The sequence below is a fragment of the Rattus norvegicus genome, chromosome 1 (genome assembly GCF_021556685.1).
Source record: "Rattus norvegicus strain SHRSP/BbbUtx chromosome 1, alternate assembly SHRSP_T2T, whole genome shotgun sequence".
NCBI lineage: Eukaryota > Metazoa > Chordata > Mammalia > Rodentia > Muridae > Rattus > Rattus norvegicus.
The window spans coordinates 112,722,633-112,749,464 of record NC_141534.1 but is presented as its reverse complement, the minus strand read 5'-3'; the positions used below and the strand labels follow the sequence as shown (position 1 = coordinate 112,749,464).

The 26,832-nt window shown below is 39.7% G+C and overlaps 1 protein-coding gene across 13 annotated transcripts in view; it reads right to left on the bottom strand.

Annotated features, from left to right (window-relative positions):
* Positions 1-26,832, bottom strand: part of Gas2 (growth arrest-specific 2) — a 131,073-nt gene that overhangs the window by 64,460 nt on the left and 39,781 nt on the right. For all 13 annotated transcript variants that reach the window (XM_087582050.1, XM_087582040.1, XM_087582041.1 and 10 more), the window contains 2 exons: positions 26,436-26,557; positions 3,481-3,622 (listed from right to left, as the gene is read on the bottom strand). In XM_087582050.1, the coding sequence (XP_087438176.1) occupies positions 3,481-3,622; positions 26,436-26,557 (264 nt within the window). The remainder of the gene's footprint in view (positions 1-3,480; positions 3,623-26,435; positions 26,558-26,832) is intronic.

Below are 26,832 nucleotides of genomic sequence, written 5' to 3'. Positions count from 1 at the left end.
TATGCAACTGTGTCTAAAGACCAGTCTAACCTTCTTCAGTAATATACTCAGAATCCTACATGCAGACTTTTCTTAACTTTTCATTTATTCACATTTTCCTAGCATACCCTGTGATTTTATATCTCAGTTTACTTAACTTACTCTTTTATCAGTAGGCTACTCATGTCCTTTGTCCCGGCTTCACTTTGCTTATTTTTGAAGCAATATTTGAGTACAATTATATCTTATTATCTAAAAAACTGACATTTACAGGAGAAAATTCTCTCTCAGAATCTTAGAGTTAAAGTAGGCCAAGTGTGGTGTCATTGATACATAAATACCCATTATTTGGGAGGTTTGGACAGAAAATCAAGAGCCCAAGATCATTCTCAGCTACAAAGCAAGTTCAAAGCCAGCTTGAGTTACATGAGGCTTTTGAAGCTATGTTTAAATAATAATGATAATAATAATAATAATAATAACAACAACAACAACAACAGGATGACCTGCAGGTCACACCGTGTTTGTACTATGTCCTGTACAATATTTTCTTTCAAGAATCAGAAATGCAACCAACAGGAGAGACACCTGGAGCTGGCAGCTGCCACACTCCCCATTTCACTCTCTATCCTCCACCACTCAAACTTGGGGATTTCTTGACATTTGCTGCTGTGGAAAGGGAACAGATAAAGTCAGCTATGAGCAGTGGAGAACTTCTGAGAAATAAGTGCAGGGACAGGGCTGTACTGGGCAGCTACTGGCTACCTCAGAGAGAAGGCGGCTTCCTGTGTGCCCTCCGAGGAGCGTGAACAGAAGCCTCTTCACATGGGCAGCACTGTGATCTAGTTTATCGCTCACTCAGACACATTCCCCCCTCCATCAGGGCATCTTTTTACCTTGCTTTCTGGTCAAAACACTGGGACACAAAGGATGTTTTTCACTGAGCACCACTGAAATGAAATCTTAAGGTAGGAAAAAAAAAGGAAAAAGAAAAACCGTGCCCTAAATTCCCTTTCAAAAGGTGAAGCATGAAAGACATCAAGCAGAGCACACAGCACTATTGTTGTGGAAAAGTCCAAGGCCAAGGCCAGCAGCTTGGCTCTGCAGCCTCCTCAACACGGTGCATAATAAAAACACCCAGGGAGAAAGGGCTCCTCTGGGAAATGAGATTTCTCTTTGTCCTTCCTCTTTATTGTCATTAATATCCATGGGCCCAGCTGTTTCCTTTCTCCAGCTAATCCTAAATCAATGCTATAATATTGACCCCTTTTTTACTGGATCCCCAGGCCTCTAATACATCTCCTTCCACCCACTCTGAGCCCCAGAAATTTCAAATGCATTTTTAATTGAGCAGCAAAATAGAAAGCCTGATTAGCAGATTTAGTTTGGTACTGATCTTAAAAATAGTTTTTAATTTTTAAAAGGCTTGAAATTTTAGATGTGGCAAATCTGCTTGAATGTATAAGAATCTTTTAATTTATATTTACAAGATAAGATACAAAAGATAAAAACCAAATGTATACGAAACAGACGTAATAAATTTTATGTATAAACTATCATGAGCTTTCCTTTCATAATGCCACCTTCTTTCATAAATAGAAACAAAGAGGCTATCTAATTTTTCTTCATATAACTATACAGTTGCACAGCAAGGCCACTAGATACACTGCTTTAGGGTCTACAGTTTCAGTATAAAATATATTATTTATGACTTAAATTGAGTTGAGCGTTCCAGAGCATAAAGACAGCACAAATATGAATTACAGTGGTATTTCCAGGGAGGAATCTGGTACCACATTAAATTCTGCTAAATTCTATTGAAAGTCCTATTAGTCCAGGCAACAAAATGACTCACAGACTCAGAGAAAACCAAGCCAAGGCCACAGAGATATTCAGAGCTATTTGTAACCCATTTGGTTTTATAGTATAAGTGAAAAATGCATCTTTAATCAAAGTCTATACAATAAACAACCTCATAAATTAATGCAGATGTTGAAGTATTTTGCCTATGCAGACATTCTTTGTCAGTTCATAATTTGAAGGATGAGGTTAACCGTCTCCATACACAGGTGAGACACAGGATGCCTTCTTCACAACTGACGTTTGACTGACTATACTGTTCAGAGACAATGTTTGTTTTCAAACTATTTTCAATTTACTTCCTATAATCTTCAGTCCATAACCCTAAACACCTATTTGTAAAGTTGCTGTTGAGTTGAAGGAGGCAGCGTCAAAGATGCACACACCTGTCACCAAGAAGAATCAATCAAAGTTCACTTGTTCAATGACCCTTCGGGGAGAACCCTCTGCATATGCCACATTACTGTGTAATTATTCTCATTCATCCTTCTCTAAAACTTAGAACACCTTCTCTTCTCTGCTGAGGCATTTCACAGACATTTAGTGACCATCTTTGCACATCTCATTCCCTCACCTTAGAACACATACAAATGACCTTAGTATATGAAATGTCAAGTTCCAACCATCACTGTGAGTTTGCTGGATTTAGCAGAGAAATACTATTATCCGAAGCTCAGGGACAAAGACTATATTAACTGGAAGGTAGTTTATGTACTTATTTCCCTGAAGAATGGTTGGCTTACTTTAATCATAATATTTGGTATTATATGATTTGGCAAATTGATTTTTAGAGCCTTAGACAAAAAGGACAAAGCTTTTCTTTATTCCATTAGATGTCCCCATTCTTCACTTTGTTATACTTTGCTGGAGCTGATTGAGTTCCAATATTCTGCACATTAGAATTACATTGCAGGGGGACTTCTGCAGTTAGAATTACATTGCAGGGGGACTTCTGCAGTAAGCCTGGACATTCAATCCCAGTGTGTCAGGCAGTATGGAACCACTCGCTAGTTCAATATATCATATGTTTCCTTCCAAGCAATTAAGACTCTCACTGTGTGGTCTGGAAATGGAGTTGCCAAAATTTAATCAGAAGACAAAACCGCAGGGAACAGCAATCTGGGAAGGTATTTTCACTGAGGTGTCTGTCTTCTCTGTCACTTTAATATCCCTTATGAATAACTGATTTTTAACCCCAAACCAGTTAACTATATACACCAGTAAGTTTCAGTTTCAAGAAAGACAGAACTGAAATTTTTACCCTTCACAGAGGTGGCAACACCTTGTCTTCTCTTGGTGGAGCACAAATGACCTTCCAAGCGTGGATTAAAGCCTAGTGGTAAAAACTCAGCTCTGCCCACTCCAACCCTCCGTTCAGTGAGCATTGACAGCACTCTGTTCTCGATGCAAAATGCTCTGCCACTTCTATCCCTGTATTTTATGAACCAGGTAACCAGAAGTAGGACAGCGGGTGCATTTTTCTCTCTTGACCTGGTAACATTACAACTGCAAAAATTCAATTTATTTCAACTTCTTTAAAATGATCTGGAAATAACAGCACACAAAAACTATAGGTGGATACACTGGAAGAAAAGGCAGTGGTGAATACCTCATAGCTAAAGCCTTGAAGGAAGTACATACCCAGGCCTTCAGATTCAAAAAGACACGTTTCGTCAACTCCCAAATCTCGGCACCAGGAGAGGAAATTGGCTGTGTTGTCTCGGGCAAAAAAGGAGCCCGAGGGTGCACTTGCTTTGCAAGGAATCTTCTTCAGTGGTAGGGTCTAGAAAATAAAGAGATTTCAGTCTGGAGGGATGCTAGGCAAGTCATTACAAGGCTCATTAAAAATGCACTTATGCTTTTAAGAAGGTGCTTTGAAATTTACCTCACATCAGTAAATATGTTTGTGAAGAACAAAGAAGAATGTAATGTTGTAAAAACCCAGGAGGCTGCACATCATCTATGCTGTTGACATGCATTCCCATCTCAAGTAAACATACATGAGCAGACTTATTTTCTTTTCTTCTGTGATTGCTTTGGCTTTTTCTTTCATCCAAATAACTTCTCAGTCTTCTTCAAAAAGTACATAACATGTATTTTTCATATCTGTATTACAAAGGAGACGAATGTCTCCTAGGATGCAAGCATATAGTGTCAGGTTTGCAAGATACAGAGAGTGTGCACAAGCTAAAACAAAAAGGCAGCAGAAGAGATCTCAACCTCACACCTCTCCACCTCACATCTCTCCACACTGGGACCAAGACGGCATCCTCAAGGTCTTTAAAGGTATCAGTCTATGATAGTCCTTCCAGGCTCCTTTCTTTTAGACATATGATGCAGTTTGACCATATAGAAATAGTTCCTGTCTAAACTTGATGTCTTTACCTTTAACAGTATTTACATTCTATGTGACTTCACTTTGGACATAAGAGGAAATGCTTAGGATGCAGGTACATCTGAACCTAGAAGACAATCCTGCTAACATTTTCCCTGGAATCTCAGCTAGGAACTGCTGCTTGACACCACAGCAAGTGCTACAGGTTTTTCATTTAACAGAGCAGAACCAGTTCCCAAGCACTGCACAAAGCCAAGAAACTCATGTGATATTAAGGCCCGAGTCAAGTATTTGGTAGAAGTGAGCTGTGCAGGACCTTGCTAAAGAGCAAAAAGATCCAGGGGAGACTCAGATATAGGCATGTCCTCTACTTACAGGAAAAGCAGCATACTGTGCGTTGCTGAGTTCACTTACAGGGCATTATAACGTAAGGGAAGTAGCCTGACTAAGTTGGTGAAGTTTACACACTTCTTCACAATGAGAGGGTCTGTGGCTATAGAATAAGAAATATTTGTGGCATGTGGCCCATACATATACAGCCATCCAATTAGACAAGATGGATGAAGCAAAGAAGTGCAGGCAGACAGGAGGCGGAAATAGATCTCTCCTGAGAGACACAGTCAGAATACAGCAAATACAGAGGCGAATGCCAGCAGCAAACCACTGAACTGAGAATAGGACCCCCGTTGAAGGAATCAGAGAAAGAACTGGAAGAGCTTGAAGGGGCTCGAGACCCCATATGTACAACAATGCCAAGCAACCAGAGCTTCCAGGAACTAAGCCACTACCTAAAGACTATATACATGGACTGACCCTGGACTCTGACCTCATAGGTAGCAATGAATATCCTAGTAAGAGCACCAGTGGAAGGGGAAGCCCTGGGTCCTGCTAAGACTGAACCCCCAGTGAACTAGATTGTTGGGGGGAGGGCGGCAATGGGGGGAGGATGGGGAGGGGAACACCCATAAGGAAGGGGAGGGGGGAGAGGGATGTTTGCCCAGAAACCGGGAAAGGGAATAACACTCGAAATGTATATAAGAAATACTCAAGTTAATAAAAAAAAAAAGAAATATTTTTGGCTATGTCCTGCAAGGACCTGCCATCTGAGAGGCACATCTTTCCACTGAACATTAAAATTGACATGGAATACATACCACTGACATATTTACATGAATACTCAAATATGTATATGTTTTAGACACTATAGTTATGTTACATTATATACACACACACACTTATTTTATATATGGACCTGCCTACATGGTAATAAACCACTCTTTTCCCTTTTTATTAATATATGTTCGTTGTACAAATTTATGAGTTACAGCGTGACATCATCATGCATGCAAATAACTGTTGACCACATTCCCACCAGGCATCACCCTGTCCCCTTCCCTGAGTCTTCATCGTCTAGTCTCCCATCTTTGCACTCTGTATATCACATGTGCAATGTGTCTTCTGAGTCTAGCTTATTAGCTTAACATGGTGATCTCCAACCCCACCCACTTCCCTGCCAATGACATAAACCATTCTTCTCTATGTTGACTCTTCACTATGCAGGATCTGTCACGTTTTCTTTAATCATTCCTTTATGTTCTGGATGGGCGTCTAGACTGAATCCCTCCTTGGCTACTGTGAGTGACAGTAGAATACGCAAAAGTATATGGCCATCTCTAAGCCATATAGATTGATTCCTTCCAACACATATCTAGAACTATTTTAACAGGCTTTGCAGTAGTTTTATTCTTAGCTTTGTGAGGAATTTTCATATTGATTTCCAAAGTAATCGAACTGTTTTAGATTTACTGCCAATGATGATGTGTAACCCTCTAAAACCTTAGCAGCATTTGTTGTTTTTTTTTTTGCTACATAGTAATATCTGGTTAGCTGATCTAGTTCATGTATCAGCAATGGTTTTTCAAAGAAATGCTTCCATACCTGAATCTCAAAAACTATCATATATATCATGGTAAAAATGTCTCCTTTATAAACTGTTCATGGGTACCAATTTCTATTTGAAAGCATGCATGTCTTTAAATCCAGCAGTTTGGTTCTAAGAATATACATTATTCAACAGTGCCTAAGTAGGAGAAATAGAAACAAAAATATGTCAGGAGAGACCTGGCGGAGTAAGAGAGAGTATAAACTCAATGTAGTTCTATATTATCATTTAAAAGGAACAAAAGATACATATAATGAGCATATATGTTCTCAGAATATACTCTTAGGTAGAGAGTAATTTACATGTGTATACTATGATTTTATTCTATGATGTGTGTAAGTATGCATAGATGGCCTACACATGATGTTAAATTTCACATAAAATGTTACTACTATCTATAAAATAAAAATTATAAATATGTCAACAAGAACATACATCAAATTAGGCAATAATTACCTTTGAATAAAGGGTTGGGTGATGAAGTAGGATTTTGGGTCACTTTTGATGTCAGATAAATCTAGCTTCAAAATGTGGTGAGGGGGACTAGTAAATCAATTTATTTTTAAATTTTGATAAACTTAAATTCTAATAGGCATGTGTAGATAATAGCTATTATATTAGATAGCACATTAGATGAAAAAGCAGGGCCTTTATCTGATGTTTCATAAAATGTATGTGACCACACTTCTACCTTTCACGAAAGGAGAGGTCATATCTCCATGCTCCTAAACCTCTTCAAACAGAATAGTCTCCATGTATAATAAACACACTCAATGGTACACACCAAAGATTTTACTTGAAGGATGAATGCTTGACATTAAAATGGAATGGATACAGTGGCAGGGTGCTTCAGCTTCAAATGGGTATTAGTAACAACTCCAAGCACATTATTTGTATAACCTATCCCTGGACACAGGGTCTTGTCCACTGTCCAGCAAAACACTAGCTCTGTGATACCCACAGTGGTCATGCACAGGAAATGCCGACTTCACTACTGATACATCATGGCATTAAGAAGTAGTGACCTGGAGTCTGTAGTGTCTATAGCAGTGAAGGCACACGATATATATTCAGGTATGGACCTCTCAACTTAAATGCCAAAGCACAACACCGTGAGTTAGGTTACTAAAAGGACAGCACATTCTTATGTTGAGCTTATGCATAGGTCAAACTAAGCCACACAGTTTCACATGCATGAGTTTCAGCTATTCCATGATAGCTCAAATTTGTCTTGAATCGTGTATATTTCAGCATTTAGTGTTCCCCAAATCTGGGCCAATTAAGGCTAAGATGAAGAATTGTATGGATAATCTCTTGTGTACTGTGTAAAAGCACCACCTGTCAATAAAATTCTGATGGACAATAAGCTGAGGGCATAATTAAAAGGTGGGTCATCTGCCAGAGAGAGGAGAATTCTGGAAAATAGTCAGGCAGGAGTTTTCACCATCAAGATTCAGAGGAAGTCAAGCATATGAAATTGAGGAGAGGTAACCAGCCATGTGGCAGACATAGAACAGAATAAACAGGTTAATTGACGTGCAAGCTTGTTGGGGATGCGACAAGCATCGGCATTAATTCATAAATAAATGAGCCTCTATGTCATCATTAGGGAACCTGAGGAACATAGAAAAACCATGAATAATTTACAAAAAATTAGGTATTATCTGTCACCTACTCCAGTTATTTAAAAAGTCAAGTAAGTGAAGAGGACTGAGAAAATGCAATCTTTCATTCTCTTTACATTGTTAGCTACAACTTTATTTCTGTTTAAATAAGATTTTTCTTCATAAAAGCTCAAGACAGATTCCTACTCTTAATTACATCCAGTAGACATTTCAGATATAAAGCAGAAGATGATGTGGTACTGGCCAAGAAGTAATATTGTTTCTTTTCCAAAAGGTACGTGGAGTGTGCATTTCAAATATGCAGGCAATAAAGTCACTTTTTCCACAGTGGAAATAACATTTCCATTTGAATCCCTGTTGGTCTCAGATTCCCTGTATACTTTACTGAAAACTAATCCTCTCTCTCAGTAAAATTTTTTTGCTGATGTTTAATATATCAAAGTGTATAAATTCAAATACCATGTCACTTTAAAAAGAATAAAAATAAGGGGGGCAAGACGGTTCCATGGGTAAAGATACTGATACTGGTCACTCATTGTGATGATCCCCAAGCGCCACACAATGGAAGGAGAGAACCAACTCCTAAAAGTTGTTCTTTGACCTTCACATATGTGCAGTGCCACATGTGCGTGCACACACACACACACACACACACACACACACACACACACACACACTTGAAAAACAAATGTAACAGTCTGAATAGGTGGGTCAATGACTAAGAATACTTACTGCTATTTCAGAGGACCAAGGTTTGGTTCCTCGCACCCACATCAAACAGCTCCTAACTACCTGTTACTCTAATGGCAGGGAACCCAGTTCCCTCATCCACCATCAGAGACACTGCAAGCATTTGACACACATAAACTTACACAGGCATACAGACATAAATAATGAATTAACCTTAAACACAACACCAATTTTCTAAAAAGAGAACAATTAATCATTTTTGTCATTGTAGCTTCAGGACTTCAACACTTATTTAACACACATGCAACCAAAAGCATCCGAATAGAATCTTAAATGATCCCTCCACTTCCTCTCTAAAACAAATGTAATATGATACAGATCGGGCATTTTATCCAAATGCTGTTGTGGCCATCATATTATGATATCATGAAAAAACTCAATGAGAAAAAAAATACAGAGCTTTCTGAAAGCATAGCTTGCTTGTTTGCTTGGCATAACTTTCCTTCTTTAGGACAGTCAGGATAATTGCTTAGTAGGTCTACCACACCTTAGTAGGTAATTCCACAGCCAGAAGCATAGGGACAACAGGAACTAGAATCTATGAGTTAAACAAACAAACAAAATTTAGAGGCCACAAAGTTGGAGGGTAGAGAGGTGGGAGTGGGTCTGGGAGGAGCAAAGGGGAGGAGTTGGGATGAACACCATCAAAATTAAAATCATAATTTAAGAAAACTTCCAAAGAATAATAAAACACTAAAAGTTAAGACTTAAATAACACATGGATCTTTCTAGTTATTTGGAAACATCTCTGTTAGGATATAAGATAAGGGAAATGAACACCAAATCTAGATTCAAACTTTAAGCTTAAAAGAGACATAGGAAATAAAAGTTTTGATGAGTTAGAAACCTCTGTCTGAAGGGGGCTGGAGAGATGGCTCAGTGGTTAAGAGCACTGACTGCTCTTCCTGAGGTCCTGAGTTCAAATCCCAGCAACCATATGGTGGCTCACAACCATCTGTAATGAGATCTGATGCCCTCTTCTGGTGTGTCTGAAGGCAGCTACCACGTATGTATATAAAATGAATAAATAATCTTTAAAAGAAAAGAAAAGAAACCTCTGCTGAAAAGCAAAAGCTCATTCATAACTACTCATCAGGAGGCATCCAAGATGGCTTCAGGAATTGATGTAAGAAATTAAGTGGTTGAACTGATAGAGAACGTAGTATTAATCAGTGATTAGCAGAAATAAGCTCTCAAGCCATGGAGAAGCATGGAGAGAAATCTGAAGCCTTTTACTAAGTAAAAGATGCCAATCAGAAGTGCTAAAAGGACACATGCTACTTGATCAGCTCCATAACAATATAACAGGCAAAGCTAGGGAGACAATGAAAAGTGATCTGGGAGGCTGGAGAGATGGCTCAGTGGTTCACACTTGCTGATGAACCATGACGAAACCACGCACTCACACACTGTCTAATTCCAGTTACCTAAACATGCACATGTCCATATGTTCACATATACAATTAGACACATGCATGTGTGCAAAATAAAATTTATTTTTTTTAAAAAATCTGCAACAGTAGACATGGAGGGACTTAAGCTTTTAAGGTTAGTGAGACTACTCTGTACAGATGGCATGCTGGCGGTCATATGTTATTATTTACTGCCAAAATTCATGAGGAGAATGGAGAACCAGAAGTGTGGATTCTATGGTGATCTTGTGTGCTGCGGAAACTCTGTTAATGAAGATTCCTAGGTGGCAATAGATGCACCACCCTGATGAGCTTACCACAGAATTTTACTGTAAACTAAAAACATCTCTAATATTTGGAATAATAGCCAAACTTTTACAAAAGGAAAAAAACAGGGCCCCAGCTATGGAGGAGGAGAGTGAGGCTAGGAGACATGGCTGAAAGAACACAAAGCACAAGAAACAGAGTTTATAGGTTGGCCTGGTTAATAATAGGCTATACATTCGAAAATCACAGAGAAAAGGGATCGGCGACAGTCTCACTATAGGAAGGCATATGATGGTAATGTTAGCTACATTGATTTAAAAATTCATTGTGTACACAGATCCATGCTGTATATTGAAAGTCACAAATATGCATAAATTTTGCTACTGATACCTCAGTAAAGCTGAAAAGGGTACCTGTAATGTGTTCTATGTTATTAAGTGGCTTAAGAAGCAAGAGACAATTTCCAAAAAAGAAATACACGTTGTTTTTTGTTTTCTTTTGTTTTCCTTTGAACTCAGTAGGCTAGACACACACTCTCACTTCTCTCTCTCTCTCTCTCTCTCTCTCTCTCTCTCTCTCTCTCTCTCTCTCTCTCTCTCTCTCTCTCTCTCTCTGTCCTTTCTAGGCTATTCATTCTTGCTGAGGAGTTATGAGTCAGAGTGTATCCCAAGAATTACAGCAGAAGTGCAAGCCATGGTCTAATATCGGGTTCTAGCTTGCTTGCTCTTTGTTCTTCGCTGCTCTTGCCCCCTTCCCCACCCCTCTCCATGTGCCCATGGCCAGCCTTTCCTCTCCTCTACTCTTCTTCTCTCATTAAACCTCTCCACGTGGAAAAAAAAGATCAGGTTTCTAGGGTTTTTACAGTTCTGTGCCTAACTAGGAAGAGAATGATGGGGCATCAGTAGGGAGATATCTTAAGAAGGATCAGTCACTTACAGAGCTGAGTGGCCTCAAGAGCTGACCAAGAGGTCGACACATTACAGAAACTGAAATGTCTGACAGACTTAAGCAAGCTGCCTATCATGAATGAGAACTAGCATGATGCACTTGAAATGCTGACCAGGAACCAAAAGACTTTAAGCCCAGCCGTATTTATTAAATTGTCTTCTCAGTCAAGGTCACAATCTTCTGAGCATCCTGCAGAGGCGAAGGAGAATATATAAAAATGGGAGTAGTTAGCTTTGAGGGGCTGTAAGGAAGATGGTGACCCTGGGAAGGGGAGGCTTACCCAATATCCAGAAGGGCAGCCCTTTTTATTCTTGTAACTCGCTATATACCTAGAGAACTGTAAACCCAGTATGGTTCTAAGCTTAAAGGACTCCAGTGTTAGTAAAGGTTTTGCCTTATCTCTAAGCAATGAGAGGTCCACTGGAGAATTCTGATCAAAGAAATGATTTGTGCTGACTTCAGTTTTAAATGACCTGATGCTATCATCTGATAGAACAATCAGTTCAGAAAACTTCACTGTTTTCTCACAGCACAAGGTATTAAGTGTGAAGAGAGTAAACATGGACTTCCAGTCTTTAGACAGTATCAAAATGGCAACCATGAGAATGTGAAACAATATATAACTTGTTTCCCATTTGTAATCTACAATTAAAAAAGTTAACCACACACACATGCACATGCACACACATTTATATATGTTTGCTTGCACATGCACACTCATGCTCATGGGTGCACACATTTATGCATGTGCACAACCCATACATACACTCTACAAACATGTATGCATATACATGTGCAAACACACATACATATGTACACATATTTACGCATGCATATTCACATACACTAATGCACCCGTGCATACTCACAAATACACACTGATACATGCATGTGAACACATACATATGCATGAGTATAAATGCATACATGAAGAATATCTTTTCCAGAAAACCTAAGGCTCATTTTAGATTTTCAGATTTTCTTAGATTTCAGAATATTTTCATAAATGTGAAGTGGTATTATATACTGTGAGGAACTGAATTATATAATAAGATGCTCATCTATGTTTTGTATATCTCTCATACTCACAGTCTTGTGTAGCTGTGATTGTACTCTTCAAGGCTCCTGCTTGACTATGACAGGTCACAGGAGGTCAGATGTGGGAACTGTTTTCCTATGACATCATAACAGCATGGAATGTTCCAGTTTCATATTGTAGAAGCTCCAGTTTCATATTATAGAAGCATAACCTCTATGTTCACCCATACATATACAAAAAATATACTTTATACATGCAACTATGCACACATAAACATATATACACATAGATATATATTCAAAAGTACATAAATGTATACCTCTATACATATATACATGCATGTATAAATGCATATATACATGTCCCGTATACATACATATATGTATATAAACACATATTTATATACACATCTCCATACATGCACATATACATACATATGTATATATGCACACATTCATATATATATATACACACACAATATTTACATACACATTTATGATATAGGTAAAATGAAAAAATGTATCTTTTCTCCTTTAAATCTCTAACTGTTCTCATTTATTCTGTAAATCAATATCTGAGGTTTATATTCTTGACAGCCCTTCCCACCAACTGGACTTCTGAATACACTCCCAGCAAGCACTAGGAGGACCCTGATTATGAGATGAGCTAAATTACCTTTACTTAAGTAAGCACTAATCAAAGTTTACCATCCTCCCATCACCAGTGTTAAAAGAAGAAAGGGGCCTTCCTATCACACAAAAACATCAGGTTTGTTTGCATCATAAAAGGTGGCAGAAACTTGAAAATATGACTCCCTACTCAGCTTTAAAACTTTAGACTTTATTACAACTAATGTCAAATTAAGGTTTTAAAAGGCAAGCTTTGTTGCTTCTCTTGAGCCTCGTGTTTGTTGTTTCAGTTGTGAAGATAGTTTCTGCTCCTAGAATCTATTTCAATAAAGTTGGTTTAGCTTGTGCTGTTTGTGGCATTATGTTCTATTTCATGAATTTAAAATTAGCATCCTGGGAGAATCTCAATGCTTCACCCAGTGTCCACAGCAGTGTAATGGGAAGCTCTGAGGACTTCTCATTTAGAAGAAGGACATGAGCATCCCTCACAAGACTGGGCACAAAGCACACTGGGAGGCTTCCTGAGGTCAGCCTCAGAGAGAGGGTTTTCTTCCTCCACACCTGAAGGATTTTATTCTTTATTATCAATCTTAACTGAGCCAGAATTCTTGATTTTCTCCATCTGCCTTCAATGTACCACTCTGCTATTTACTTTCAATAAGGGACAATGATTGCATCTCGTCTAACAGACAAGCAGGCAGTGCCGTGTGAAATTAGACATGACTAGTGAAATAATGCTAGCCCAACATGCATCCCAGACAGCTTCATGCATGATATAGAATGCATATCCAAACTGCTGACTGGGACAAAGGAAGCATTCACACAACCGCCCAAGAGAGCTTGGGAAAGAGCTGGAAGCTCTGCTTACTGTAAATTACCTCATCTGCAAATACCATGCGGGCTCTGTGACGTGACAGAACCCTTTCCCTGGACCACACACACAAAAATAGCATATAGTACTCACATTTGAAATTACCTAGAAATCTTCAGATACTTGTAAATGGAGAAATACCTCCTTTCCTTAATTTTCAGTCTTTTAAAATGCTGTCATTTTAAAAAGTTCAATGTTCTTGTTTTTACAAAATAGCTTGCAAAGTCACTATTGATTTGTTCAAAATGCCTTGAATTTCTCCATTTAGAAACAGCTCATTTAAAACAATTAATTTCTCATTTTCCATATGGGGAGAGTTATTTTTCTTGACACTGTCCCCTACATTCTCCTGCCATAAAAACAATGACTGAAATTAGTGCTCTCAGATATCATGGAAACACTCAATTCTCTCGCCAATGAGCCTGAATGTGGTTAAGGCAGGAACTGGGCCTGATGGAGAAGAAAGAAATGATGTCATTGTGGAAAAATTCAGTAGATTTATTTCCTGCTAATGCTGGGAAGTCAAACAGATGAAGTGTGTACCTGTGTGTGCTCATATGTCTGCGCCTATGTGTCTGTGTATGTGTGTGTGTGGAAGGGGGGGGGTTGTATCGGCTGTGTGTCTTTCTGCTTTTACTTGTGTACATGTGCATGTGTGTGCTAGTGTGTATGTCTGTGTGCATGCATTTGTGAGTCTCTCTGTGTTTAACTTGTTTCCAACTCAGAAGGTACTGGAATTGTTAACTGTTTTCTGAAGTGTTAATTTGTTTCATTTTCTGTCCCACGTGTTTTTAATGGAAGTTGTTTATACTGTCAAGCAACAGCTTATGATTTGGGCTTGTGACAAGATTGGTGTCATGTCCTGGGAGGCTGTCCTTTTCTAGTATTCACATAGTATTCTACCTCTACTGGAATTCAGGCAGGCTTCTAGAGCAGAGGTTACAGTTGCCAGCCCATCTCTTCCTTATCTCCTCTTTTTCTGAGAGAGGGGCTCTTATGAACATAGAGCTTGAAATTCTCTCACAGACCTCATTAGAAGCATACTTCACAATAAAGAGGAGCTGGGGTAGGGTGGGGGCATTATGCCTTTCTCCTATTTAGCAAGGTTGTTCTTATGGGCAGGCTGCCATCTAACAATGTGAAACCGACAAGAAGGAAGATGAAGGGAGTGAGGTAAGTGGGTGAAACTCTACGCAGTGGACATTACTCTAGTTTAACACAATCCCTAAGTTCAGTCATAGAGTGAAATGTCCCCTTCCTCACAGTTTCAGCTCTGCCTTCAAAGAACTAACTTTCCTATGGCTTTGTGAGTCTTGTCTCAGGAACATTGAATTGTTACCATGTATGATGAATGTCCTGAGAGTTGGCTGTGAGAGTTTTCTACTCCTAACCATCAGCCACATGCACAGAAATATCCTCACCAAAGATATGACCCTAACATGTACCCATCAGCCAACCCTCCATCACATTTTCAACTATATCACATAGTATAATATAATATGCACATATGCATCACAGCTACAGAATACTTACATCTGACAGTAAATTTAACTGCTAGAGGTTAATAAAAGGAGGACCTGGCTATGCCAAATTTTTATCCACTTGTCAGCTGCCATTAGCCAATAAAGTTACACAGTTACACATTCTCAGAGAGTTGACAACTGTGATCACACACTGACCTGAGCATTGGAAGTCTTAGGCTCTCTCCTGCACTTTCACACAAACTACTTTTACCTTGGTTGTTAAATGGTACTTGGGTAGATGGCTAATTAGGGATCTTGAGAAGAAACAACCTTCTCGTTTTCATGTTTCAGTCATTTATAGTACAATCAGAATCACTTATGGAAAAGATATACACATACATCACACACACACACACACACACACACACACACACACACAATCTCATCTCTATGGAACTCTCTTTCAGCAACTGAAAGGAAGATTCTTAATGACTATATGCCTCACTTCAGGTCAGAAGTGTCTCCTGAGGACCCACTGGGTTTCTCCAGCAGTCATTCTATTAATTCTCAGAGCTGAGTCACTGGTCACAGTCCTAGCTGCCATCTCCCATCTGATTATCACTGCATGCAGCTGTGGAACTCTGTACAAACAGACCTTAAATCTTCAAAATGAACAGAGCCTGTCAATACTAATTAGTTCATTTCTATCCCCATCTTCACCTGTAGGCAAACTGTGAGCTCTTCCAGTCGCCCTTGGCCAGTACAGATATATACAGTACACACATCAGCCCCTGCATCACCCTGAAATCATGCAGTTGTCAGCCATTTCCTTTATGTAGAAATTCCCAGCCTACAAGATGGCTCAGAGAGTAAAGGAGCTTGATGTCACTTGATGCCGTGAGGTCAATCCCTGATACACACCCGACATTCTACAGCTATGCTTGTGTCCATAAACATCTTAGCTAGCCATATTTAAGAATGTACATTTTAGCCTGAGCTGACATGCCTACAGGTGTCAAAGCACTGCAGCCTAGCGAGGAATGGATTGTGTTGCAGCTCACAGCAAGACTCAGCAAGTCCTGGCCATCTAGTTAGACACCCTCAACTATATGTAAAATCCCAAGCACCATGCAGTATGTTTCTCTCCCTATGAATGAGACTGGGAGACTAATAATCTGAAAGGGACAAGTGATGATTGTAAAATCAACAGAGCAGTGAACTGGGACTGGACAACAAGCTGTCCTATGTGCACTACCCTCCCAAGAGTGGCCAGGAACGTGTCCTGTGAGCACTTACACTAAATATTGCCCATGCACAAACTCAATGACATTAGTTGATGGAGAAAGGAAATTAAAACCTAGAAAATGGCAGGCAGTGCATGTCTCTTCAGGGTATGGGTTTGAGGTCATTCAATGAGACTTATCAAGATCTGTTGTATAATAAAATCTTGACAGCTTTTCTTGTGCTGTGAGCAGATGCCTGACAAGGAGCAATAGAAGGGAAGGGGTAGTTCTGGCTCATGGCTTAAGCAGAGATACAGTCCAGCATGGTGGGCAAGGCATGGGAGCCTGCCCTGTGTGGAAGTGACATGTCCAGGCTATTAACCTCAAGGCCTGCTCCCAGAAACCCACTTCCTCCAGTGACATTCCACTTTCTAAAGATTGCCTAGACTCCTGAAAAATACCCCCTGCTTAAGAGCTCAAACATGTAATCACGTAGGGAACACTTCACATTAAACGAAGGTAGATATGAAGAAATGGATGATTAAGAGGGGTCAGAACTGTGACTAAAATAAGTTCCTTCAATATTAATACAGTCAGAGACTCTAGAATGGAAGAATGCAAGGAGGGGCCTAACTCTCGGGATATGTCTGTCAAAACAGAATCAGGTCAGTCATCTCTCTCTGTTAGGATGCTGGACCACTAGAAACCTAAGTACTTGAGAAGCAAAGGTCTTCTATGTAAATTAAAAGCCAACACTCTAATCTGCTCTACAGCACAACACAAAGGGAAGACGTGACTCCGAGTTCCCAGTTAGAGTCCATCAGGAGAGCCTGTGTCCGGGTAAACAGGTGACATCATGATTTCCAGTTTCTGTTCCTCTTTCCAGTTCTCAGCTAACTGACCCAGACTGTACACTGTGCTCTAGGAAAAGACGATACTTGAGAAAACTGGGAGAGACATCTTTTTATCCAATAGTAAACCAAAAGTAGAATACTTTCCAGTACACACAGGTTATTTTGCTAGATTTTTCTAAATGCATGATACATGGATATTTCCCATTAACTGTCAAAGTTCTTACTTCCTGACATATTAGAAAGTTCTTGTTTTCTATGAGTGTTTCTCTACATGTGTGAATATGTACCACATGTTTGTCTGGTGCATACAAAATCACAACAGGGTATTAGAACCCCAAAACTAAAATTAGAGATAGTTCTAAGTCACCATGTAGGTTCTAAGACAGAGTCCTCTGGAAGAGTAGCCAGTGATCTTACCCATGGGCCCCCCCACCTCCCCTGTCTCTAGCCCCTAGAATAGTTCTGATATGATACAAGCACCAAATAACATTGTACACCAGTAGAAGTATCAAATCCATACTATTACCCATTGCGTGAGCTGGAAAGGAATCCCAAACACATCTCCACACACTCAGACACAACATAAAAAATTAATGTGTTTAAAGCACAGAGGAGGACTTATCACAAAGTAAGAGCTTTTCATCACACATCAACCAATGCCTTGTTTCTTGGTTTCCATCTGCTAGAATGGAAAATGTACGTTTCTTAATTTTTGTAAATAGAAAAACCAGAATCTCATATACATATGCTTTTCACAGAGCTCCTGTTATCCTGCACACTACCTGCAGGTCTGTAACACACAAGGACCACAGACCTTTTAGCATTCCAATGTTATAAAAATCACACTGCCCCACACCTCAGTGTTTGTTATGAAACACGAAAACAAGATGGTTTCAAAATTCACATGCATCCCAGGCATCAGGGGTGCATCAAGTTGAACCCTGGGAGGGTCTTGAACACATGCTTGAGCTTCAGAGGACAGGACAGGAGCTGGGTGGAATTACAGGACAGCAGGCAAATGCCCCTGCCTTTCAGCTATTCCATGATGGACCGTGAGCTTCTGCAGTGAAACACTGCACCCTGGAGCTACTGAACTATCATTTTTCTATGACACACTGTGGCATACTGGTTTTAGAAGTTATTTATTATTTATTTATATGTGTGGGAATTTTGCCTGCATGGATGTCTCTGTACCACATCGATGCAGTGCCCTCAGGGGTCAGAAGAGGTGTCAGGTCCCCAGGAAGTACAGTTATAGACAGCTGTGAACCACCATTTGGGAAAATCACCATGGGCCTGCTGGAAGAATAGCCATTGCTCTTAACCACTGAAGCCCTCTCTCCAGGCCCTGTCATCACAGTATTTTATATGTGTCTTTATACACTGCTCTACTCTGACCTTATCCTGTATATACAATATATAACAAAAGTAGATAAAATACATACCTAAGATGAAATACAAACATTAATATTGAAATATCCACATACTTATTTTACAACTCCTTCTGTATATAAGAATATCTATGCTGGAAATGTTAGTCCTGACTGCCCCTCACCCATGTCAAGCTGGTCCCTCTCCTCTCCCCAAACAGCCCCAACTTCAGCTTTCAGGACCCATGTTCTATTTCCCTCTCTTTTGCTCCCTCATTACAACCCTTATTTCCCTCTCCTGGAACCTTTTCTAGATTCATGACCTGTAAGCATCACACATGCATGTGTGCACACATGTGTGCGCACACACACACACACACACACACACACACACACACACACACACACACACCTCACAGCTATAATTTAGGTAATAGCCACTTTTGCTTAGCCGCCATTTTGCACCTCAATCTGCACATGTGGCCCATATTAAAATCAGCTAACTGGGAACGAAAACATGTCAAACTCATTTGCACTCTGTTCTTAAACCTCCCAGTGGCACAGTACCATGTACTACTTCACTCTGAGCTCCATCATGGCATCTCTCTGTAAAACAGTCAGGACAGAAATATTCCTAGTAGGAAAGCACTGAGTCAACAAACAGTTGCCTAGATTGACCACGGTCAGAAATTAAGAATCCATGAAGGAAGAATTTTAACTTATTGGAAAATTATTTACTTTAACACATTTATGATACTTTTACTTTATAAATCTTAGGAAATTGGAGTTTATCACCAATTTTTCTACTCTATTTTCTCTTTGCCTTAACCCACAAAATTTATTTCCATAATATTTTTCACCCTTCCAGATCATCATGGTTCACTTTCTGTTTTTTTTTTAATCCTAGTACTTCACATTTTAAACAATAAATTTTTAAGTGTAAACTATTTTTTCTAGTTTGGTTTTGGTTTTTGTTTTGTGGTGCTAAGGGATCAGATCTAAGGTTTCACATGCTATAGTTAAGTTCTCTTCAACCTAGCTACACTACCAGCTAAGAATATACACATACACATAATTAGAAGTGAGTGACTCATCACAGGTGAGTAAATGTCCAAGGAGAGACATGAACAGTTTAACTGTCCAGACCAGGCACACAAGGATCCTCCTCTTTACTGGAGACGCCAAGTTTGGGCACTGAACTAAAGTCAGAAAGCATACAATCGAATCAACAAAAGCGTGGGTTCCTCACTTGTTTTAGTTTCACCCTAGTAGAAGGGCATTAGAAGGCTAGAAATAGAAAGATGCCTCAGCAAAGATTAAAACAGAGACAGAAGGAACACCCATTCAGAGCCTGCCTCACATGTGGCCCATACATATACAGCCACCCAATTAGACAAGATGGATGAAGCAAAGAAGTGCAGGCAGACAGGAGGCGGAAATAGATCTCTCCTGAGAGACACAGTCAGAATACAGCAAATACAGAGGCGAATGCCAGCAGCAAACCACTGAACTGAGAACAGGACCCCCGTTGAAGGAATCAGAGAAAGGACTGGAAGAGCTTGAAGGGGCTCGAGACCCCATATGAACAACAATGCCAAGTAACCAGAGCTTCCAGGGACTAAGCCACTACCTAAAGACTACACATGGACTGACCCTGGACTCTGACCTCATAGGTAGCATTGAATATCCTAGTAAGAGCACCAGTGGAAGGGGAAGCCCTGGGTCCTGCTAAGACTGAACCCCCAGTGAACATGATTGTTGGGGGGAGGGCAGCAATGGGGGAGGATGGGGAGGGGAACACCCATAAAGAAGGGGAGGGAGAGGTGTTAGGGGGATGTTGGCCTGTAAACCAGGAAAGGGAATAACACTCGAAATGTAAATAAGAAATACTCAAGTTAATTAAAAAAAAAAAAAAAAGAAAGATGCCTCAGTGGGCAAAACTTTCAGCACAAGTATGAGGACCTGAGTTTGGGCCCCGGCACCAAGGTCAATGCTAGAAAGGCCTTATAGGCAACCTATAACCCCAGCTCCTAGGTGTCTGATACCCCAGGTCAAGCTGGCTAGCTATACAAATTAAGTTGAGGTGAGCTCTGTTCTGTGTTCAAGTGAGAACGATGGCCGTTAATACACAAGGTAGAAAATTATCAAAGAAAACAGGCATATCCATACCCACACACAAGTAACCATGCTAATGTGCACTATTGATACCACACACATACTCACAAGCAAAAACAAAATCTGAAATATAGGATATTAAAAGGAGTATTAATGATACTATGTTGTGCTTGCAGACAGAAGCCTAGCTTTTGAGAGGCTCTATCCATCAGCAGCTGAAACACACAGATATCCACAGCCAAACATTGGATGGAGGTTGGGGACTCTTGTGGAAGAACTGGGGAAAGGACTGAAGGCCCTGAAGAGGATGGGAACACAATAGGATGACCAACAGAATCAACTAACCTGGGCCTCTGGAAGGTCTCAGAAACCAAGCCATCAACCAAAGAACACACGCAAGCTGGAATGAGGCCCTTGACACATATACAACAGATGCATAACTCAGTCCCCCAATTGTGTGTCCCCCAGTAACTGGAGCAGAGGCTGTTCCTACAGCTGTAGACTGACTAGAGTATCAGTTCCCCAACAGGGCTGCCTTGTCTGGCTTCAGTGGGAGGAGATGCATCTAATCTGGCAGAGACTTGATGGCCAGGGTAGGGGGATACCTGAGGAGTTCCACCCTCTCAAAGGAGAAGGAGAGTGGAGATGGGGGGAGGTTTCAGTGAGGGGGGAACAGAGTCAGTACTTGGAATGTAAATTAATTAATTAATTTACAACAGGTTTTTAATTATTAATAAAAAGAAACAGTAGGCTTAAATATCTTTTCACCATTCAAGAACTTCAAATTAGTGATAACCTCCTGTTATTTTCAGACTGATAGTAATAGTAAATTTGTTATATTCTGATACACATACTAATTTTACATTAAATTGCTATAGACTTGACTCAAATGTATCATATATCTACCATATGATTCTGCTGATTCTATTGAAACCGTGCTATGTGAGAAAATCACCCATCAAGCAAAGGCGAAACAGACAGGCTGGTTCTAGCTGGGACATACTAATATTCTGAGAGAGGAATTACAGAACACAATTTCTTCATGAGCAGAGTGTCTAGGCAAACCAAAGCAGGTACAAAACGTTCTCAGTCTATGCAGAAACATTAAAGTTATAAACTGCTTTTGTATAAATATATAAATACATATAAAAATCTCTATATAAGAGCATATTTCATGCACATGCTTAAACATGCTTACACAGCTGTAAAACTCCCAAATGAATCATTAATCTGGAAAAGTAAATAAAAATGCTTGGAAAATCAGAAAATGGAATTCAAGATAGGAGAAGAAATCACTAAGGGCTTCCTGGTATGCTCTCATTAATTAATTCAGAGGAGAAGCTGACCAGTTCATCTATTGTCACTAAATTCAGTATGAAATGTAGGATAGTCACCATACACACAGATACACACACACACACACACACACACACACACACACACACAGATATTCACATAGAGAAATATATATAGCACACACAAAAACATATACAGACACACATACATACATACACTGATATATACATTATATATACATATACACACATACACTGACATACACATATATGTACACACATACATACAAAACATAAACATACACAGACACTAAACACACATATACACAGTACACATACAAACATACACATGCAAACACACACGCACAGCACACAAAAACACATATGACATACATATACAGAGACAAAAACACATATACACAACACAAAAATATATACAGACATGCAAACAGAAACTAACACACAGAAACTCTGACACATACATATATGCACACACACACATACACAGACACACATAGAAACAAAAATACACATTGACACACAGACATATACACAGAGACACATACACTCACACAGTTACACACCCAGACCCAGACACAGCAGAGACTCATTTTTACATGCATATATACAAACATATGCATGCACACAGGACATATAGAGAGACATAACACAAACACACACAGAATAGACATGTTGCTATAGTACAATTATTATTTATGGACAACTGAAAGGGTCTTTTCCCTCTGGGAAATATTCATATTTCTATATTATAATAGTATTTATGTATATTGCTAAAACTTCAGTTATAGTAAATTATCCTTTAATATAGACTTAGATTGAATAGAAACAAAATGTTATACCATCTTAAGCAATCTCTTTCCCTCTCTTCCCTCTTTCCCTCCCTCCTTCCTTCTCTCTGAGATCGGGTCTCATGTAGCCTGTGCCGACCTTGAACTCTGTACACAACAAGGATGACTGTGAACTCCTTATCCTACTGCCTCCAGTTTTCAAGTGCTGGGATGGCAGATGTGTACCAAGCATGGCCCAGCTCTCCTATACATCAAGTTTCACTATGAAGAGAAGCTAGATTGAAAATCACAGTTTGAAAAAAGCATATTTATGAATAATAATGACCACTATGATAATAACCACTTTGATTTTCAACTTTTGAAAATGCTGTATTGTTCACAAAGGTATATCCTATTTTGACTTCAGAAGTCATTGTGAAATACATAAATTGTGTCAAAGACATAAAAGAAAACTCAACCAAAAGCTATTATACCAAATGGACTCAGATTAAATTTGGGTGTCCGAGCACCATCAGAAATGAAGCAATACTACATTTTAATCTTCTCTTTAAAAAGAAACAGTTATATTTGTAGACTAAAAAATTTGTCACAGCCACAGTAAAATTTTACATCATATTTAACTAAAAAGACTGGGATTAAGAAAATCCATAGGTAACAATGAATAGCCTAGTAAAGGTACCAGTGGAAGGGGAAGCCCTTGGTCCTGCCAAGGCTGGACCCCCAGTGAACATGATTGTTGGGGGAAGGGTGGCAATGGGGGGAGGATGGGGAGGGGGACACCCATATAGAAGGGTAGGGGGAGAGATTAGGGTGATGTTGTCCTGGAAACTGGGAAAGGGAATAACAATGGAAATGTAAATAAGAAATACCCAGTTTAATAAAGATGGAAAAAAATCAAAAGCAAAAAAACAAAAACAAAAAAGAAAATCCAGATTTTATAAAATCTCACTGCAGTTCTTGTGAACTTGCAAGAATTTTTTATTTTGTTATTTTTGTTTATAGTTTTATTATATAAATGAGGCTTTAGAAGAAAGCAGTTAAAAAGTTCTTGGTCTCAGCACTCCCATAGTGTCTGAGCACTACCATGAAGACTAGAGTGAATGGTTAAAGATGTGGTCTCAGAGGCTATAGATGTGCTAAATGGATGTTTACAAAGCACTGATTTCTCCTAGGTAATTGAAAATATTCACTAAGGGCTGTCAACCCTCGTTCATGTAGGGAAGGGATGTAGATGGGGTGACATGCGCAGTTGAATGAGTTGAATTAGTACTTACAAGTGGTAATAGACACAGTAATAGTAACCATGCTGATTTTCAACTTTTGAATGATGCATTGTTTACACAGCAGGTATACACTGTTTATCCAGAGTGCACATTACTACATTATAAATAATTAGTACTAACTGAAAATTAAAGATTAAAAACTAAGCATCAGACAGAGCCAGTTAACAGCTAGCACAAGCCTGTCTTACACCTCACTGCTAAAAAATTACAACTCTGTGGATCCTTGCTTCTGGCCTGAAAAGACATCTTCTAAAACAAATGAAACCAAAAAACTATATAGTATTCTTAGCAGGGCAGTTTTCCTCTGTGTTATCCTAACCTGGGGTTTTGGTCTTTTTGTTCCTAACAACAATAAAAATGCATGTTAGTGACATCTGCAAATAAAGCCTAGTGACAATGCCATTTTTTTCTTTGCTAGTTGCTTTAAAGTTTCTGTACAAACTGGCCTCTCTTTCAGGACAGTACTTTTCATTACTAAATCAAATGAAGGTCTGTCCCACAACAGTGGAGATGACGGTGTAAGGACAAGTGTCTGCTGTTAAGCATTGTATAAAGCATTTTTCCGCTGAAGCAAGGGCATCAGAACTGGAATTGGAAGGTGGTGTCTGCGATATTCTTATGCAGCTGCTTTCTAGCCAAAGCAGCTGTGCAAATCCCTTGGGATGTGCGACCTTCTAATGGAGGGAGAAAACGTGAAAAGAAAACACATGGGCATGCAGCACAGCACACGGCTCTCCTGGGTAGCTTTTGAGAAATGTGTTCAGGAAGTGTTCCAGAGGGAAGCAGACTGAAGGTCGGGCCGGGATTCCAGTCTATTTCTTAACAATAGCCACATGCTACTCCTGGTAACGGAGTTTGGAAGGCCCTGGGTTAACTGACAGCATCATGGAACTGCTTTGAAGAAAAACAACTGAGCCTCAGAATTGGTGGAGTACATAATAACGTGAACACTGATATAAAATGTAAAATGCCATAATAAAATCCATTGGTAGTCATAATCACTGTATACTAATAAACATTTGAAAGAAAACTCTAAACAATAAAAATATATTTACATATGTATAAAGATGAAGTCTATCAAAACTAAGTGCTTGCTGATAAACACACACATGCCCTGCACCTCTACTCCACCATGGGTGCAGGAACCATTCATAACTCTGTGTGTCTTCCTCTTTAAGCTGTCTTCAACATCCTTTGAATTTTGTTTTTTCTTCTTTCCCTTACATATTAAAAATGAAAAACTATTATCTATCTTGTTTACTCAAAATTACTGAGTATTGTATTTTTCCAATATGCTGGTGAGAGCTAAAAAGATTAGACTTAACTCCCAAAAAGAAATTAAGAAATTGAGCAATTAAAAAGTAAAATAATTTGCCTAAAGCTGTGTAGATCAATGATAATACTTATTAAAACACACAAAAATAACATTTCAGATACATTGCATTACACTATATTGCATTACACCAATGGATCTATTTAGTAAACCTTTGTGCTTGATTTATTTCATTACTCAATGACAGTTATATCTGCACTGATTTTGATGGTGTTTCAGATGTAGCCAGTTTATGGACAATGAGCTCTTAGAACAGCACCAGCTTTCCATAATCTTTCACTTAATTACACTTACTAAAAGGAGTATGTAATTAATAAAATAGCAAAGAGGATGACATGTTCCCTAATTACAAACCAGCTTCCGGGCTCCGTGGTTCCTGCAGTGTCTTCTGCACTGGGAAACCTTCACACAGGAATATCCATTTCTCAAAGTACTTTCTGGATGGGGACTGTCCATACAAGAGTATGTGCCACTCACCGGTGCCTTCTGCATGGGGACCAACCACACAGGGGTACCTGCCTCTCAGCAGTGCCTTGTGCATGGGGACCATCCACACGGGAGCACTGCCTCTCAGCAGTGCCTTCTGCATGGGGACCATCCACACGGGAGCACTGCCTCTCAGCAGTGCCTTCTGCATGGGGACCATCCACACGGGAGCACTGCCTCTCAGCAGTGCCTTCTGCATGGGGACCATCCACACGGGAGCACTGCCTCTCAGCAGTGCCTTCTGCATGGGGACCATCCACACAGGGGTACCTGCCTCTCAGCAGTGCCTTGTGCATGGGGACCATCCACACGGGAGCACTGCCTCTCAGCAGTGCCTTCTGCATGGGGACCATCCACACGGGAGCACTGCCTCTCAGCAGTGCCTTGTGCATGGGGACCATCCACACGGGCGCACTGCCTCTCAGCAGTGCCTTGTGCATGGGGACCATCCACACGGGCGCACTGCCTCTCAGCAGTGCCTTCTGCATGGGGACCATCCACACGGGCGCACTGCCTCTCAGCAGTGCCTTCTCTACAGAGACTTTACCTTGGCAGGCTTGTTGGTATCCATGCTCTCTTTGAATTTCTCCTGCACCGTTGCTGCAAGCTGACAGAGCAAGGCGCCATTATCCAACTTCTCCATGAAGGTTTCTGCTGTTATCTCTTTCCCTGGAATAATAAAACAGAGTTTTACAAAAACATTTTCTTTCCCTAGAACAGACATCAGAGTCACATTAAAGAACATCATTTCATTAGAAGTGAATTCACTGAAATGGCCGCAAGCATGGTTTCTTGGCATTTTATGTTTTCATTTCATGGCCAGATCCTTAATACTTTATATGCATTCTAACTGTACAAAAATTGTAATTCATTTTAATTTGACAAATGGTATCTTGGATAAAATATTTCCCACAATTAACAATCAGCAAAAATGAAAAACAGTC